The sequence below is a fragment of the Myotis brandtii genome, unplaced genomic scaffold (assembly GCF_000412655.1).
Source record: "Myotis brandtii unplaced genomic scaffold, ASM41265v1 scaffold927, whole genome shotgun sequence".
Lineage (NCBI taxonomy): Eukaryota > Metazoa > Chordata > Mammalia > Chiroptera > Vespertilionidae > Myotis > Myotis brandtii.
This window is the reverse complement of record NW_005371823.1, coordinates 206,343-222,971: the sequence shown is the minus strand read 5'-3', so window position 1 is coordinate 222,971 and position 16,629 is coordinate 206,343. Positions and strand designations below refer to the sequence as shown.

At 36.2% G+C, this 16,629-nt stretch overlaps 1 protein-coding gene across 9 annotated transcripts in view; it reads right to left on the bottom strand.

The window, feature by feature from the left end:
- Positions 1–16,629, bottom strand: part of SLC12A6 (solute carrier family 12 (potassium/chloride transporter), member 6) — a 95,515-nt gene that overhangs the window by 52,797 nt on the left and 26,089 nt on the right. For 6 of the 9 annotated variants that reach the window (XM_014532945.1, XM_005885752.2, XM_014532947.1 and 3 more), the window contains one exon: positions 283–327. The exons of 2 other annotated variants lie outside the window; for them this stretch is intronic. In XM_014532945.1, the coding sequence (XP_014388431.1) occupies positions 283–327 (45 nt within the window). Of the gene's footprint in view, positions 1–282; positions 328–2,052; positions 2,091–16,629 lie in introns of those variants that run through there. One more of the 9 variants, XM_014532949.1, reaches the window with a different exon arrangement.

Sequence of the window (16,629 nt, the reverse complement as noted above, 5' to 3'; positions counted from 1 at the left end):
CTGCACGAATTTCGTGCACCAGGCCTCTAGTACAACATAATTTGATATCTGTATTAAAATTATTTTTAGAACAGACTGAATAAACTGAGTCTTAGCAATCAATTGCAAAAGTAGTTACCTAAAACTTACCAAGTTGGAACTAGAAACAGCAGGAAAAAAAGTTGAGGAATGAAAAGTAGAAAAGGAGGAGATAGAAAATAGAATTAGGGAAGGGAGTATGCCTGTTAGTATAAACAGGAAAAGGGTAACTTTATAGAGTCAATCCTCACAGTAATACTATACCTAACAGCTGGCTGTGTTCCCCTGTGATGGAGTTCTGACTTGGCTCTGAAAAACAAACAATTGAAAAGAAAAGAAAAAAATGAATGACCAAAATAATTTCTTAAAAATCAGCAACAAAAGTTAAGCAAGGAAATAAGCAAAACAAATTTTTAAGTGTTTAAGAAACATTAATGAAAGGATAACAAAAATATAATAAGCTCTTAGGAAAAATAATTGCATCACTTCCTTGAAAAGTTAAACAATAGAATTACCACATGACCCAGCAATTCCACTTTTAGGTATATATCCAAAATAAATAAAAACAGGAACTCAAACAGATACTTGTGTGTCAATGCTTATAAGAGCATTACTCACAATAGCCAAAACGTGGGAACAATCCACATGTCCTTTAAAAGATGAATAAACAAAACATGGTATATACTGACAACAGAATATTTTCAGACATAAAAAATGAAGTTCGGATACCTGCTACAACATGATGGACCCTAAAAATATTATGCTAAGGGAAATAAGCTGGATGCAGAAGGACAAATACTATACTATTCTATTTGTATGAAATATCTGGAAAAGACAAATTTATATATAGACAAAGTAGATTAGAGATTACCAGGGATGAGGGGAATGGGGAAATGGGATGTTACTGCTTAATGAGTACAGAATTTCTGTTTGTGGTGATGAGAAATTTTAGAAACAGATAGTGGTAGTAGTTGCACAACACTGTGAATTGTAATTAATGACAATGAATTGTGTACTTAAGTGGTTAAAATGACACATTTTTTCATATATATTTACTAAAATAAAAAGTAAATTAAAAAAAAAACAAACCACACTAATAAAAGCCCGGCCAGTATGGCTCAGTGGTTGAGCATCAACCCATGAACCGGGAGGTCACAGTTCGATTCCTAGTCAGGGCACATGCCTTGGTTGCAGGCTCGATCCCCAGTAAGGGGCGTGCAGGAGGCAGTTGATCTGATGTTTCTATCTCTCCCTCGCCCTTCCTCTTTCCAAAATCAATAAAAACATATTACAAAATAAACTTACACATGCCCAGCTGGAGTGGCTCATTTGGTTGGACGCTGTACTGGGCACTGAAGGGTTGATGGTTCGATTCCCAGTCAGGGCATACACCTGGGTTACAGATTTGATCCCCAGTATGGAAGGCAACTGACGGATGTCTCTCTCTCCCCACCCCTTCCTCTCTCTAAGCGTGTCCTCAGATGAGGATTAAAAAATATAACAACAACAACAACACAAACTTGACAAAGCAATACTCGTTTCATAAAGCAGAAGGATGATTCAGGGCCAACAACATGAGTTACATTTTCTCCTTAATGACAACAGAACATGTGACACACATCCATAATAACTCAAAGTCAAGACAGAAGTACAGCACGCATAACTATTAACAGATATGTTCTGATTTAACTTTTAAGATAAAATGACAAAACTGGCTTTTACAAATATCTGCTTCTTCAGTAACCTATCATAAAATCAATGGCTATAAGCCAAGTTCTTAATGCAAGAGATATTGACAATCACCATTTAACAACTACCACTTAAGTATTTTAAAAGCCTGAAAAACATTAAGGGCTAAATATGGAAAAGACTCAGCTCCATTTTCCTCAAAGATTAAGTCTCTTGTGATACACAGGATTACATCTGGCTTTCTCAAATGTGTCTAGGGAATAACAATTTTTGGAAGGGGAAAAGGTAGGGGATAGCCTGTGAACAACAATGGGGGGAAAAAATTACACCTTTATTTTCACTAACCTCTAACTGAAGTTTAGTATTTTCTCCAAATGTAGGCAACAAATTACATCAAAGTACCTATAATTTGTCAACAATAAATATCAGATATTTTCCTATCACATTTATAGTAGCTGCATATATTGCCATATATTTTTAGAAGACTTTCATTCTTAATTTAGTTTTGAAAAACAGAAATTCCAAATTTTTCTATTCTAACATATTTTTTGCAACATACTAGCAGGTGAATTCCCAGTTTTAATTTGAACTCATCTTACTTCCTAGCTAAATAAATAATATGGTTCATTAGTGAATTCTACTAAACATTCAAAGAATTAATACCAATTTTTTCTCAAACTCTTTCAAAAAAGGGAAGTGGTGGGACTACTTCCAAACTTATTTTACAAGATTAGTATTACTCTGATACCAAAACTAGTCAAGACACCACAAGAAAAGAAAATTAAAGGCTAATATCCCTGATGAACATAGATGCAATAATCCTAAAGAAATTTTTGGCAAAATTAATTCAACAATACATTTAAAGAATCATATACCATGATGAAATGGAATTTATCTCACCACAAGAAAAAAAAAGTCTGCAACTACATATGGTAACAAATGTTAACTAGACTTATGTGGTGAACATTTTGCAGTATATACAAATATAAAATCATTATGTTATATTCCTGAAACTAAACTATTGTTGTATATCAATTATATTTCAATAAAAAAATAAAGATAAAAAAGAATATGAGCCCGGCCGGCATGGCTCAGTGGTTGAGCACTGGTCAGGGTTTGATTCCCATTCGGGGCACATGCCGGGGTTGTGGGCTTGATCTCCAGTGTGGGGTGTGCAGGAGGCAGCCAATCAATGACTTGCTCTCATCATTGATGTTTCTCTCTCTCTCTCCCCTCCCCCTTCCTCTCTAAAAATCTATAAAAAAATTTTTTAAATAGTTGTTCTTGCACATTAAGACACAATAGAAATAATAGATCCATAGTAACTTAACATACTAGATCTCACTCATCCTCTCCCTGTCCTCTCTCTCTTGTAGGGGAAAATTTGGGGCCCATGATTATAGAGAAGCAGGTGTATAAATAGTATGGAAGGAGGAGTAGAGAAAGAAACATAGAATTTAGAACCAGAAGAACTTTAGTCATCATCTAGATCTACTCTAGTGACTCTAAAGGATAATTTGGAGAGGAGTTATCAGCATCTTCTATTTTTCTCTCTAAAACCATACCAAGATTCTTTCTCAAGATTCTGATTCTCACTTAATTAATGGGAATGTCTTTTTTCTCAGGTGTTCTAGGACAGAACAAATTGAGAACCTCAGATTTTAGTATTTATAGTGGAGAAGACAAATGCCTGGGTTAATGAGTGGCCAAAGACACATCCACCTCTGCCAGAAGAGAAAGATTAGAGATATAGTCTTGATGTCTTGAGAACCTATGTTCATGCTTCTCAATAAGCTGCAATTCTAACTTTCTTATTCTAAAACAAAGTATAATAGCCCAAAGCAATTTATCAGGAATTGCCAGGAATGTATCTATGAATAAAAAATTGAAAAACATCCCAGAACATTCAGGCAGAATAGGTATGATTTTAGAGGTCAGAGTATAAGTGATTTTTCTTTTAAACAATTTCTGTTCTTCTGTACTGTATGATATACTATACTGCCTTGCCTTCTGAGCTGGGCATAAATGATGTGTGTGCGTTCTCTAGTCAAGCTGATACTTTTCCTTTGAATACCCTATGTAGTTCCTGTAAATCCAACTTAGATTTTTATCTTTCAATTATAATTAAAGGAATGGGGGGGGGGGAGATCTTTACTTATTTGGTAAGTTGAAGATCAACCCTTAAGAACCTGTAAATGCTTCATTAATATATATAAAAGATGAAACAAAGGCAAATCTAGGCATGCCTGTAAAAATCATAATTGGTAAATGGTTTATGCTGAAGGGCGTTTCTCAGTATGCAATCCAAATTGTGCAGTGCAATTAACAAAATTGTTCCGGGCATCTTTCTATTGTCCTATATCTGAACTCTCCCATTTAACATTTTTTCCTATGTCACTGGTTAAGGCACACCCAAGTTTGCCTAAGACTGGGAGTTGTTCCTAATATTATCAAAATGAAAGCATTTTAATCAAATTACTTCCTATAATAGGAACAATTTGCCAATAATATAATTGTTTCTACTCTTCAATGGTCTTGATAAATTAAGCTACTTCTGAGTCATAATATAACCAGTTAGTACTCAAAATCCTGTGACATTCTAGCAAATGGTAGTTCATATAAAAAATAGACACATAAACCTTTTCACAAATGCAATCATATAGATAAACTGAAATATTTCCTCTAAACAGTAATGCTTTAGTCATTTTACAAACAGGTACTTGCTCAATATATTTATCTTGGGTAAGTGGTAAAGAATGAAGATTTTATTCAGTTTCTTGCCATGTGCCTTGGAAAATAGAGAGAAAAATGATTGTGGGTGGTACTCACTTGCAAAACGGCCTCTGTAAGTAGTTTTGCTGAAAAGCTTTATTATTTCCCCTTGCTTGCCCACAGCAAGTCTTTTTTTCCAGAATTTCCTTTGATAATCACTTCATCTACCATTCTTGATAGAGAAAATGAAGCAAATAAAGTCTACTGTATTATGCATCTAAAATTCAGTGTGGCCCAGCTGGTGGTGCTCAGTGGTTGAGAGTACACCTATGAACCAGGAGGTCATGGTTCAATTCCCAGTCAGGACATATGCTCAGGTTTCGGTCTTGATCCCCAGTAGGGGGCATGCAGGAGGCAGCCAATCAATGAATGATTCTCTATCATCATTGGTATCTCTATCTCTCTTTCCCTCTCCCTCTCCTTCCTCTCTGAAATCAATAAACATATATTAAAAAAATAAATAAAAGTGTGGAAGTTTGTCTTCATTCAAGATAAAATCAGTAACTTCATTAAATAACAATCAATAGTGAAGACTGTTGTCTAATTGTTTAGGAAATGTAGACATGACCACATGCATTTACATCAGGACGATTAGCTTATTAGGCTACTGTCTATATTATCTGATATACTACAAAAGTGTTTCAGGATACCAAATACCCCAATCACCAGTCTTAACATATTTCTAATTTTCTGGACTCTGACTTTTAAAATACCAAAGCAGCATCAACCATCATAAGAAATCATCTGACTCTGATTTAGGCAAAGATGATTAAAGATTGAATCAAAGACAAGTAATTCAACATTCACACTTATTAGATTCTGCCTCTCTATATGAGTAGGCCCTCATTTTAGTGAGAAACCTAAGAAGGAAACAAGTTGAAATGAGGTAAAATCTGAAAAGCCTATCCCTCTTCATATAGATTTTGAACTTATTGCAATTAAACTAGATAGACCTGGAAGAATTTACACGTGATTAACTGTGTTTAAATAGATAGGTGAAAAACATCAGGCAATTTTAGGCAAAGTAAAATTAAACAGTGAGATAAAAATGTAAAGCAAGACAGAAAAATTAATAAATCATATTTTCTAGTCTTACCCATAAAGGAAAGTTGAAAGATACTTCTTTAAGTTTTTAATATACAAAGAATATAATTATTTTATTTTATTTTTTTATTATTTTTACATGCAATAAACCTTAATATTTCAAGAAAAACAATCTTAAATATAATAATGTTAAATGCAATAAACATTAATATCTCAAGAAAAATGATATTAAATATGATGTTACATGCAATAAACACCAATTATTCAAGAAAAATGATCTTACATATAATAATATTACATGCAATATACATTAATATTTCAAGAAAAACAATCTTAAATATAATAATGTTAAATGCAATAAACATTAATATCTCAAGAAAAATGATATTAAATATGATGTTACATGCAATAAACACCAATTATTCAAGAAAAATGATCTTACATATAATAATATTACATGCAATATACATTAATATTTCAAGAAAAGGATTTTAAGCATAATATTACCAAAAATGTACTAACATATCACAAATGTAGGAAATATTTAAAATCTGCAAATAACAGGATTATTTCTTTTATATTCTAGAATATTCCCCCTCTCCCCCGCTCTATTTTTGTTCATCAGTTTATGTTGTTCATTATATTCCACAAATGAGTAAGATCATATGGTATTTATCTTTCTCCAACTGGCTTATTTCGCTTAGCATGATGCTTTTAAAGTCTATTTTGTCAGATCTGAGTATTGCTCCTCCAGCTTTTTTTTTCTTTTCCATTTGCATGGAAAATTTTTTCCCATCCCTTCACTTTCATCTCATGTGTGTCTTTTGTTTTGAGGTGGGTTTCTAGTAGACAGCATATAGTTGGGTCATGTTTTTGTATCCATTCAGCTACCCTACACCTTTTGATTGGAGCATTTAATCCATTCACATTTAGGGTTATTATTGAGAGGTACTTATTTATAACCATTCTAATTCTGTATGGCTAGGTTTTTCTCTCTGGTTCTTCTTCTCAGCAATCCCTAAAGCAATCCCTTTAGCATTTCTTGTAATGCTGGCTTGGTGGTAATGAACTCCTTTAGCCTTTTTTTTTGGTCTGGGAAGTTCTTTATTTGACTGTTTATTTTTTTTATTTATTTATTTTTTTATTAGAAAGGAAAGCTGGGCCTGGGTGGGCTTCCATCCTCTTCTGGAGGAGAGGCAGAGACCAAGTCCCAAGGCAGCGTGTTTATTTTAGAGTCTGACTGTTTATTTTGAATGATAGCCTTGCTGGATATAGTAATCTTGGTCTCAGATCCTTGCTTTCCATTACCTTGATTACTTCATGCCATTCCCTTCTGGACTGGAGAGTTTCTGATGAGAAATCAGGTGTTAGCCTTATGGGAACTACTTTGAAGGTAAATTCTCTTTTCTCTTGCTGCCTTTAAGATTCTTTGTCTTTAATTTTTGGCATTTTAATTATGATGTGTCTGGGCAAGGGTCTGTTTGGGCTCTTCTTGTTTGGAGTTCTCTGTGCCTCTTGAATTTGTGTGACTTTTTCCTTTACCAGGTTAGGGAAGTTTTCTACCATTATTTCTTCAAACACCTTCTCTATTCCTTTCTCCCTTTCTGCCTCTTCTCGAATACCTACTATCCTAATATTGTTACATTTCACATTGTCCCACAGCTCCCTTAAGCTGTCCTCCTGTTTTTTAATTGTTTTTTCTTTTTGGTTCTCTAATTGAGTGATATTTTCAACTCTGTCTTCTAATTCACTGATTCGATCCTCACCTTCCCCTAATCTGCTGTGTATTCCTTCCAATGTGTTCTTTGTGTTATGTCATTCTTTATCTCAGACTGTTCTTTTTTCATAGTTACTATACCTTTTTCTCATACTGTTGAGCATTTTTAACATCATTACGCTGAACTCTGTTTCAGATAAATTTCTTATCTCTGTTTCATTTATCTCTTTTTCTGGAGAATTCGCTAGTTCTTTCATTTGGGGGTTGTTTGTTTCTTTTCTCATTTTGGTTGTCTGTTTGGGTTTGTGACTATGTATTAGGTACTATAAAATAATTAGGTAGATCCTATACACCTCTCAATCTCTAGTGCAGGACAGTGTTAAAGGCTGTTTCTGACTAATTGGATCAGGCGAAGACTCAAAGCCTCCAGAGACCGCCTCTGTCTACAGACTAATAGGATTCCAACTTGAATTGCTTCCAGGCAATAGTCCTCAGGTGTGGCAAGAGTTTTTTTCAACAGGTTGGGGCAGTTATTTCTGTCTGGAGGCTAATTGTTACTTTTAATCTCTTAAGTGGCCTCAGGGAAAGGTGTTTTCCAATAGGGTGTGTCGACTGTCTTCCCCTCAGGAAAGGCAGATATCAATGTGGGAAAGATGTCCTCTGCTGTGTGAGGGAATGGCTCAGTCCAGGAAATTTGGGGTGTCTGCCTTCTGAGCTCTATCCCTTGAGTCCCCAGTCCTGGGTTCTGCTCTCACAGCTCCAGTCCACTTCACCCTCCCTCTGCTAGAGCACAAGGTGGGTGGCTCCACAGGGAATTTTTGTGTGTTAGCCCTTCAAGAGGGTGCCTGAATTTTCAGCTGCCACTCCCTGGCAGACAGCACCCCACTGCTTTTCACAGCTAGATGTTATGTGGGTACACTCCTCAGATTTGGTGCTCTCTGCTGGGGAGCCCAGCTTCAGGATTAGATCCCAGAGTTCTCAGTGGCACCCCCCCACAGCTGAGATATCTCTGCAGGACATCAGTTGCTATCTGTGGGTGCCCGGCCAGCTCTTTCGTGCCTCCGCCCCTCCTACCAGTCTCTATGCGGTCTCCATCTTCGGTCCTTGGGTATCAGGGTTCTCTCCTGTGAGTTTTCTGTTGATTATTCAGGAAGCCTTTCCGTATTTCAGTTGTAATTCCAACTTGTTCCTGGGAGCATGTCCCTGCAGCATCCTACTCTGCCTCCGTTTTTAATCTCCCCAAAGCATATAATTTTTAAAAGATATTAAGAGTTTACTTCTCATCTGAGAGATGAAAATCAAAACAACAATGAGGTACCATCTCACACCTGTCAGAATGGCTATCATCAACAAATCAACAAATGACAAGTGCTGGAGAGGATGCGGAGAAAAAGGAACCCTCGTGCACTGCTGGTGGGAATGCAGACTGGTGCAGTCACTGTGGAGAACAGTATGGAGTTTCCTCAAAAAAACTAAAAATGGAACTCCCATTTGACCCAGTAATCCCACTTCTAGGAATATATCCCAAGAAACTAGAAACACCCATTAGAAAGGATATATGCTCCACTATGTTCATAGCAGCACAATCTACAATAGCTAAGATTTGGAAACAGCCTAAGTGCGCATCAGCAGATGAGTGGATTAAAAAACTGTGGTACATCTACACAACGGAATACTACGCTGCTGTAAAAAAGAAGAAACTCTTATCATTTGCAACAGCATGGATGGAACTGGAGAGCATTATGCTAAGTGAAATAAGCCAGTCGGAGAAAGATAAATATCACATGATCTCACTCATTTGTGGAATATAATGAACAATATAAACTGATGAACAAAAATAGAGCCAGAGGGGGAAAATATTCTAGAATAGAAGTAATCCTGTTACTTGCAGATTTTTAATATTTCCTATAACTTTGTGATATCATATTATGTTAGTACAGTTTTGGTAATATTATACTTAAAATCCTTTTTTTTCTTGAAATATTAATGTTTATTGCATGTAACATTATATTTAAAATCATTTTCCTTGAAATATTAAAAAAAGAAAAGTATTAAAAGACAAACATATATCAACTGTAATTGAAAAATAAAAATGATTTAAATTAAAAAATAAAAATAACAACTAAATAAAAGATGGAGCTGCTGGTTGAAGAATGGACTGTGGAGGATGCAAGAAGATAAACGGGGAACCAATTAGGAGTCTACTGCAGGAATCTTAGGAAGGTATGTAATGAATGTAGTAAAGATGGTAAAAGTTGTGAGGGTGATATCTTCTAGAAGGAGAGCTCATGAGTTAATCTACAAACTTAATGCCCATGTTACTTTAAAAATTTGTAGTTCTTTTCCTTCATTTATTCAATATTATTTAGTATCTTCCACATGTGAAGCACTATTCTAAAATAACAAAATCCCTACCATCAAAGAGCTTACATGTTTGTGGAGAAGACACAAACAATAAACAAACAACAAACTACATTATATGTGAAGAGTAATAATAAACAAACAAGAAAGCAGAGGAAGAGAAGAGAGAATTAGTGGGGGGTGGTTTCTGTGCTGGTTTTGATACCAAGTTTAAAAAGGTCTCTCAGCCCTCGCTGGTTTGGCTCAGTGGATAGAGCATCGGCCTGTGGACTTAAGGGTTCCGGGTTTGATTCCAGTCAAGGGCACATGCTCGGGTTGCGGGCTCAATCCCCAGTGTGGAGCATGCAGGAGGCAGCCGATCAATGATTCTCTCTCATCACTGACATTTCTATCTCTCTCTCCCTCTCCCTTCCTCTCTGAAATCAATAAAAATATATTTTAAAAAAATAAAAATAAAATAAAAAGGTCTATTAGATAATGTGACATCTAACCAGAAACTTGAAGTGAGCCATATGCTCACTCTAGCCATAAACTCTAGCCATAAAAATATCATACAAATATACCCCAGTCAGACAAGGTGCCCTGTTTCCCACAGGACATGAGAAGAATAAGGGAAACTCAAGTGATATGAAAGCGAATACAGAGTCAGAAAGGGTAGAGAAAGTAGGAAGAGATAAAGGTCATCCACACAGAACAGCAAATATGATTCTGTTTTTGATATTTGAAAGTTTAGTAACCAGACTATTTTATTTCTGTTATTTTTATACTTTTGATTACTTCTAGAAGAATACATGTATTCATAAGTATTTGTTGTAATTTTTACCTTAAAAAGTGTATTATATTCATTTTGTTCTAAATGTCTTGGTAGGTTCTAACTCTTGAGTTTAGATGATCAGGATATGATTCCACCTTCATCATCTCTCTACACCTCTGCCATTAACTCTGTTAATGCAGAGTCAAAGGACTTTATCAAATATTATACTTTTACGTCTGTGCTGGAATATCTTGAACATTTCTTCAAAACTTGATGCTCTCTTTCTTTTTTTAACAGGCTCAGAGCCTCTGCATGGCAATAGTATCTAGCTAGATTAATATCATTTGCATCACATTTATTTTTAGTTTATACTCTATTTATGGCAAGCATGCTGGCATTTCGTTTAGTGCAAGTTTCCTTTATAAAAAGCCCCAGAAAATCAGTGACTCAATCTAAGAAAAAATATTAAATTAATGCAAAGATGATACATAAAACGGGGAAGATTATAAAGGTAGTCTCTGAATGACTTAATTTAGGTAAAATTTCCTACCTCCATCATACCAAATCTTCACAGTGACCCTGTGAGGAAGAATTATTCCCATTTTCCAAACTAGCTCTGAGAGAGCCAAACTGCTTTGCCCAAGGTGGTAGAGCCAGTAACCTGTGGTATAGCCTTTAGTGCTGCAAAGGCCCAAGAAGGAGCAGAACAATATGGATCAAGGCAGTGTGAGCTCTAAGTAGAACTTTGTAAAAAACCTGAAAAATCATGTAGAACTCAAAACCCCAGTTTTGAAATTCTAAATAGAAGTCTACAAATGAGAGCAGTATTTCAGGTAAGGATATGTGAGTGCAATATGCAAAGTGAAATGAATGCCAGCTTTATTAGAGACAGACAGGCTTGCGCATTATGAAACCACTGTAATTTACCCACATGCTAACAAGCATCTCTAGCATGGTGTCTAAAATAGTAGCAATAGGTAGCTGTTATTATTAACTCAATTACATCAGGGTGATTATAGTACTATATTAGAGATATAGATAAAGAGATATGGAAGTATGTACATTACATTACTTTCCCTGGAAAATGTAATGGAAAAGCCACTAAGGAAGAAGTGATGTTTGAGCTCAGTCTTAAAAGAAGAGTAAGTGCTTGGTAAGTGCAGGAAAGGACATTCCAGGAAGATGGAACAAATATGTGGAAACAGACTTTCAAGAACATTTCTTATATCTGGAGTGCAGTATGTATAAAAGACTGATAGACAAGGGGCTGTTAAGTTGAGATGTTCTAGATCAGGAAGGAACATGTATGACCTACTAAGCAGTACAGACTTGATTCAGTGGGCAATGGGAAAACATTACAGGGTTTTAAATGGGAAAATAAAAGGATGACATTTACATTTGAGAAAATTTCATATGGTAGTTACTGTAATGGGTGGCTTTAGGAGCCTAGACAAGAAGTGACAAAGGACTAACATAAATTAATGTAGCAGCAATGAGGATGGAGAGGAGAGATTTGAGAAATATTTGGGAGACTAAATGAACAACAATTGGTTAACACGTTATGCGCCCAGCCTGTTTTGTCTTCCGGACGGAAAGTATAATGTCAGTCACCAGTGACTGACAGGGCGCTTAATGTGTTACAAAGACAGAGGAAAAGAGAGGGAGAGACAGGAGGAGACAGAACCATCTAGTATTTTAATATATTGAGGCAAAGGAATCAATAAAGTAGTAGAAAACACAGGAGAGGGGAGGTAAGAAAGGCTCTATAGCACAGCTCTACAGATGAAAATTGAATAAGAAGGAAGAGGGTAAAGGATAGGTGTGAATACAGGTGTTGGTAAGAATTTGGGAAGAGGCATTTTGGAAATTTCTGTGAAGTAGTTCAGTCATGCTAACTATAACGGAATGGAAGAGGGGGAGCTTAACGAGCATTTTAAAAGTTTTGCGAGAAACTTAGAGAAAAGAGGCTAACTAGAATAACGTAGAAGAAATTCTGAATAGTGTTAACAGCACAGCTGAGGCTGGAAAATTGTGGCACCAATTTTCATAGCTGCGACATATGCCCTCCTCCCCACCACCAGCAACACAACTGCCAAGATTCAGAATGAAAGGAGGAAAGTAAACAAACAATTTTTTTAAAGAGAGAGAATGAGAGAAGGCCTTGTGAGTCAATCTGGGATTATAAGTGCTGTGAGGGCAAGAACTTTATTTAATGTTTCTGTGACAATAACAACTTTTTGTAACCTGTGTACACACTATAGAGCTTTGTACACACTATAAAATGTTCAATACTTGTTTGTTAAATAATTGACTGATGTGAAGTGATTTCAAAGAAAAAGACCCAGAGATAGAAAATCAGGACTAGTTTCAACAAAATGTTAATGCTGGAAATAATGATTTCAAAGTCATCATCAAAACGTAATAGTTGAGCTCTGGCTGGTGTGCTCAGTGGTTAGAGCATTAGACAATGCACCGATGGGTCAAGGGTTCGATTCCTGGTCAAGGGCATGTAACTGGGTTGTGGGTTCGCTCCCTGCTCCCTGTTGGGGCGCATGCGGGAGGCAACCAATGAATGTGTCTCTCACATTGATGTTTCTCTCTCTTTTCCTCCCTCCCTCCCCTTCCACTCTCTGTAATGCAATGGAAAAAATATCCTCAGGTGAGGATTAACAAAAAACAAACAAATAAAAAACACCATAAGAGTTGAAGATAAAAGGATAAACTTTCCTAAAAGTCAATATAAAAAGAGAGGAGCTGAGAATTAAGCCCTGGAAATACTAGCGAACAGGAGAAAGTGCAACCATAGAAGGAATCAGAGGGGGGGAAAATCATTGAAAGAACTGTAACGCTGTCATGCCGATTTCCCCCCAACAAATCTAGACTCTAAAAGGATGAGGAAGTTCATGAAGGTAGAAGTGGTGAAAATGCAGAGCCAAACATGCCTATGGGAGCACAGAATACTATACACAAGTCATGAAGAAACTGAAGAGAATTCATTTAGCAATCTCCCCTCTGATCCATCTGGCTTGGTTTAACAAAAAGATGGTAAGACAACAGCAGCCAGCAGGCATGTAGCTGAAGCTTGAATAAACCAAGAACCAGGACCAGAGTTATATGAGTCATGTACAGGCCACTGAAGGCCATCTCTTGCAGCAGGGGCCCACTCTAGTGCAGAGAGGGGACAGTCCAATGTTGGAAGAGGTGGAACTGATAGTACTAGGGGATTGAGTTCCAGATAGAAAAAAAGAGGTAGGAGACACTAGGAGGTACAGGTAGATCTGCCATCAATACTGGGTACTTGATTAATAATATCCTTCAAATTCTGGTGTGTATGCTAAGTATAAGCATTAGATTAATAGAGGCCCTTGAGGAAACCAGTGCTGTTTAGTAGGATGTACCAAGCATGAGAAATGTTCTTAAAAGGACACTTTTTATTTTTATTTTAAATGAACCTGACTGGAATCGAACCTGGGACCCTTCAGTCCTCAGGCCGACGCTCTATCCACTGAGCCAAACCAGCCAGGGCTATAAGGACACTTTTTTTGTTGTTTGTTTTGTTTGGGCTTCAGATTTGCATAAAGAAAATGAATAGGATGTAAAGTATGTTCTGAACTTATTTGAGTGACTAAGTTTTGTTAAAACTCTTCCTAGATATATGGGAGTATTCACTGGAAGTTGAAAAACTTATCTGTGATGAAGACAGTTTTGATTTCAATGCCCAGTCTATTTAACACTTGGAACATAGCAAGCATAATAGCAGAAAGCAGATTTAATAAAGTCCACAGCATAACATAAACATAAAGACAGTTTCTTGGGCCAAATCCACAAACTGATTAGCCAAGAAAAGTACAAATGCTAGGAGAGGGCAGTACTTACACAGTTAAGAGAAAAAAACAGAAAAATCTCACCAAGAAGTAACAGAAAAAAGGATTTGGGAATTACTGCGAACATTCAAGAATATTGTTGATACCTTATGTCCTTCTTTGGCTTGTAAATGATCAAAATTATTCTTCATGCATTTTAGCAAACATATTTCATGTTTCCTTCATTTTAAGATGATTTTGGAAGAATAAGGCCTGACCATATAGACTACCTCCTTAACAAGGAGGGGAGGAAATTGACCCAAACACTCAAATTCAATGAAGCTAAAGAGCTAAGGAACTAAGGAGCTAAAGCTTTGCATTATAGGGGCTAAGATGAAATGATAAACATTTGTGATATATTTATTTATTGTTAATCCTCACCTAAGGATATTTTTCCATTGATTTTTAGGGAGAGTTGAAGAGAGAGGGAAAGACAGAGAGAAACATCAAAGTGAGAGAAACACATCGACTGATTGCCTCCTGCATGAGCCCCGACCAGGGAGGAACCTGCAACCAAGGTATGTGCCCTTGACTGGAATCAAACCCGGCACCCTTTGGTCTGCAGGCTGATGCCCTATCCACTGAGCCAAACCGGCTAGGGCACATTTGTGATATTTTAAAAGCCTGTATTGATTTCATGTCATTGTTAAAGATTAACTGCTCAATGAAAGCTAAATTTAACATCTTTCTAAATTTTCATACAAAAAAGTAAAAACTATGGTATATACTAGTATATATATTGAAAATTTTTAAAATATTGTTTTTGGTGTGTATGTACAGTATGTGTACATACACATGCACATATATAATGCTTTGATAATTTACCCATTTAGTATTCAATGTTTCTTAATATATTCACATTGTTATACAACTCTCACCACAATCTAATTTTAGAATTTGGTCCCTCTCTAAAAGAAACCCTGTACCCATTAGCAGTCAAGCTCCATCTCACTCCGTTGCCTTGCCAATCCAAAGTAACCCCTAATCTATTTTCTGTAGATTATTTCAAGGTTCATCCACATTGTAGCATGTTATCAGTACTTCATGTATTTTTATTGGCAAATAATATTCCATTATACAAATATGCCACATTTTATTAATTAACTCATCAGTTGGTGGACATGTGGGTTGTTTCTATCTTTTTCTGGCTATTATGAATAATGCTGCTATGAATATTCCTGTACAAGTTTTTGTGTGGACGTTTATTCTCATTTCATTTGTGTATATATCTAGGAGTAGAATTGCTGGGTCATAGGGTAGCTCTATGTTTCACTTTTTTTAAAAAATATATTTTATTGATTTTTTTACAGAGAGGAAGGGAGAGGGATAGAGAGTTAGAAACATCGATGAGAGAGAAGCATCGATGATGAGAGAGAAGCATCGATCAGCTGCCTCCTGCACACTCCCTACTGGGGATGTGCCTGCAACCAAGGTACATGCCCTTGACTGGAATCGAACCTGGGACCCTTCAGTCCATAGGCCGACGCTCTATCCACTGAGCCAAACCGGTTAGGGCTATGTTTCACTTTTTGAGGAACTGCCAAACTGTATTCCAAAGTGGTTGTAACATTTTGTTCCTACCAGAACTGTATGAGGGTTTCAGTTTTTCCATATCCTCGTCAACAGTTGTTATTGTCAATCTTTTCTATTAAAGCCTTCCTAGTGGACGCGAGGTGATACCTCATTGTGGTTTTGATGTGCATTTCCCGAATGGCGAATAATTTTGAGCAGCTTTCTATGTGCCTATTGGCACTTTTTCCTCTCCTCATCTCCATTTGGAAAGCTTTTACCTCTTTCCTCCCACACTTTTGAGGGTTTTTCCCATTGACTTATTTAGTACGTTTACATCATAAATATTATTAAATTGTTCCCTAAAGTATGTCCATTTTGGTTAGAGTCCTTACTTAGCATTGACATAACACATACCCACAGAGTCTGTCATTTTCAACTATTTCTATCCCTTTCATCTTGTGATCTCTGTTCTGGCTCACTTATTAAAAACCTTTCTTAAATATTCTCAGAGGAAATATCTGTATTTTTGTATATTTGTACTGTATTTCCCACTTGTAGGGGGATGGTGTCTTCACTGAGAATATGGATTTGGATTATTTTTTCTCTTGGTAATCTGTGGATACTCTTCCACTATCTCCTAATTTCCAGTGTTGTGGATTACAATTCTGATGCCAGTCTGATACTTTATAGGTATAATAAATTCTATCTGGAAGCTTCTAAGATGAATCCTTGGAGCTCAAACATTTTACTAGGATAACTCTAGGTTTATGTTTTCTATCACTGATCTTCCCTGAAACTTTACTCTATGCAATGAAGTCTTTAACTCAGGAAATTACATTAGCCACGTTAGGTGTCCTGAATCTATTCTCCAAGTCTCTTTTTTTTTTAAACTAGATTTT